We start from the raw sequence: 3,430 nt of genomic DNA on the forward strand, positions 1-3,430 counted from the left end.
CAAACAATTTAAAAAAACAATAGATTCAAATGACCATACACAACTACAAAATTAATATTAGTAATAACAATTAATAGTATAGGTAAACAAAAGAGAACGCGGTGCGTTTAGGACACCCGCCAGAGCAATCAGTGCTTCAGTTTATAGGATAGTGCCAACAAGATAATAAATAAATAATTATGTAGTAAAAAAGTATTAAAATTTATGCATTTTAATTGACCAGCTGATCGACGGGCAATAATACCAATTTGACTGCCGGGCGGGTGATTTGACCAGTACTAGTCAGAACTCGCGCAACACGAACGGTGCTGTCGGCCCCCGGCAATACTTCCGTTATACGGACAAGTCGCCAACTCAACGGAGGACATTGGTTGTCTATCACCACGACCATATCATTAATTTTTAAATTAGGTACGCTACCAGACCATTTCGACCGTTGTTGGAGGGTGGTCAAGTATTCATTTGACCACCGTCTCCAGAACGCTTGGTGGCATTGATCAACTAACTTCCAACGGTCGCGAACATTACGTACATTGTCGGGAGTTGATCTAGGGGGAACTGTAAGCAACGGCTGGCCTATTAGAAAATGGCCCGGAGTTAGGCAATCTAAATCGTGTGGATCATTCGAAGCGGGAGTTAAGGGGCGTGAGTTGAGGATGGCTTCGATGCGGGACAAGATTGTAGAAAATTCCTCGAACGTGAAAACATGGGTGCCAATTATGCGGACGAGCAACCGTTTCGTCGACCGCACGGCGGCCTCCCATAACCCGCCGAAATGGGGAGCGCTCGGGGGGTTAAAATGCCACACGCAGTTGGACCGGGAGTTCGCGATGGACACTTGTCCTTCCGGACTATTAATTAACGCCTGTAATTTTTTGTCCGCACCGACAAAATTAGTACCGTTGTCGGAATAAATATCACTCGGCAAACCTCGTCGGGCGACGAATCGGTCAAAAGCAGCTAAGAATGCGTCGGTCGTTAAATCTGACACGACTTCAAGGTGTACGGCCTTGACTGAAAAACACACAAAAACCGCAATGTAGATTTTGTAAGTGCGAGACTTGCGGAGTCGAAGCTCACGCATCGTCAAAGGTCCGGCATAATCGATACCGACCCGAGCAAACGGACGACATTGTTGTACCCGCGCCGCGGGCAAATCAGCCATAAATGGCTGGACCGGTTTGGCGGTCAATCTCACACATACTACGCATCGTGACAGAACCTCATGTAAAACTGATCGGACCGACACGACCCAATACTTACGCGAAATAAGAGCCGCCACAACTCGTGGACCCGAATGACCTGTTACCTTATGCCATTTTTCACATAACAATCGTGCAAAATACGATCTTTTAGCCAATAATACCGGATGCTTACAATCGTACGTTAGCGAGGAATGTCGCAGCCGACCCCCCACTCGGATTACAGCGTCCGCATCAATAAAGGGGCACAAACGTGATAACGGTTTCGACGACACACGGACATTATTGGACAATTCGCGTCGTAGATTGGCAAGGTGAATCCGCTGTGATTCTAAAACGAGAACCTGGGTGGCGTGATCAAGCTCCGACTTAGATAGAAATGCGGGTGGACGCGAAGTGGACTTACCGTTACGGCATAATGAAATAAAGCGTATAACGTGCGCCGTCACTCGGACCATTCGATCAAAACACGAAAATACAGTGAACCATTCGACAGGCGCATCATCAGCTCGAACGGCACATACAATTGGTCGCACTTCGGGCAGCTCAGAGATATCACTTGGAGGGGGGGGACATGGTTTCCAATCAGACGGATCAGTGTAGATTATAGGTGGCCCCTGCCAATATAACGAAAATTGAGCTAACTCGGACGGCGTAACGCCCCGCGACGCGCAATCGGCAGGATTTAAAGAGGACTCAACATGATGCCACTGACAATTCGGCAACAAGACTTGGATTTGGTGCACGCGATTCGAGACGTATGTCTTAAAAGAATCGTGGTGAACCGTTAACCACGATAATACTATTGTCGAGTCGGACCATGCGTGAGTGCCGACTATATTTAATAGCGATGTGAGCGCATGGCTCAGACGTCCTAGCCAACGAGCTAATAATATCGCAGCGTTCAACTCGAGTCGTGACACGGTTAATGCCTTTAAGGGAGCTAATTTCGTTTTTGTACCTAATAAAAAAATACAACTATCCGGTGGGGCGTCCAAAATACGCACGTAAACAACAGCTGCGTAACCGCGTTGGGACGCATCGCAAAAACCTAACAGCATACACGGCGCGCCATTACGCGCTTGTATGTATCGTGGAACACGAACGGTGAGTAAAGACGGCAGGTCAGCGACGAAGGCGGCCCACCTTGATTGAATGTCAATTGGTAAGGGAGCATCCCATGACAGCTTCACGTTCCATGTCTGCTGCATAATTGACTTTGCCAAAAACGTGGCCGGCGCGAAAAGTCCCAACGGATCAAATATTCGTGCGACTAATGATAATATACCTCGTTTGGTGTATACCGGCGCGGGGTCTAGACGGAGCGCGCAACAAAATTCGTCTGTCTCGTGATGCCACTCGATTCCTAATACCTTAATACTGAACGCATCGGCCGTGTCAAATGGTAACGGGCCTGACCCACGGCAATCAGCCGGAATGACCCTTAAAATCGAGGCTGTATTCGTCGCCCACTTTTTTAATTCTAGCCCGGATTTACTTAATACTGAAATCAAATTCGATTGAAGTTCAAGCGCCTGGGCTTCAGAATCTGCACCCACACAGATATCATCGACGTACGTTTGATATTTTAACGCATGGGCATGGCGTACTAATAAAAAATTATCGCAGTCATCGGACGCGATTGATTGCAACACGCGCAACGCAAGGAAAGGCGCACAATTAACCCCATACGTCACAGTATTAAGTACGTAATCTTGAAGACGATCGTGTGGGGACTCCCTCCACACTATGTGTTGGTATTTTCTATATTCGGGTAATATCAAAATTTGCCGATACATTTTTACCACGTCGGCGGTGAATGCGTGACGGTGAACTCTAAAACGCGTTAAAATGTCAACGATATCTTGTTGTAGTTTCGGGCCAGGTAATAAGCAATTATTTAATGACGGTCCGCGATAACTCGTCGCGGACGCGTCGAATACGACGCGTAATTTCTTATCTCCGTCGTCGGGACGGTACACTGCATGATGTGGAATATAATACACGCCCGGTGATGAGGTGACCGTCATATGCCCTAGTGATATATACTCGCGCATAAAATCTATATATAATTTGCTAAGGTCCGGGTCGGCCGTCAATTTCCGCTCGAGTGATTCGAAACGCTTAATGGCTATATCACGTGAACCGACGAACATGTTGTCGGACACCGATGATCGGAATGGTAAAGGTACTGAAAAGCGTCCCGAAGGCAATCGAGCACATTGCTC

General features: G+C 47.3%; 1 protein-coding gene across 1 annotated transcript; it reads right to left on the minus strand.

The window, feature by feature from the left end:
- Positions 1 to 211: 211 nt before the first annotated feature.
- On the minus strand, positions 212 to 3,001 carry LOC111033347. The gene has a single exon (XM_022314036.1). It carries the CDS (start codon positions 2,999 to 3,001, stop codon positions 212 to 214), a length of 2,790 nt encoding a protein of 929 aa, XP_022169728.1.
- Positions 3,002 to 3,430: the final 429 nt, after the last annotated feature.

The sequence above is a fragment of the Myzus persicae genome, unplaced genomic scaffold (assembly GCF_001856785.1).
Source record: "Myzus persicae strain clone G006 unplaced genomic scaffold, MPER_G0061.0, whole genome shotgun sequence".
Lineage (NCBI taxonomy): Eukaryota > Metazoa > Arthropoda > Insecta > Hemiptera > Aphididae > Myzus > Myzus persicae.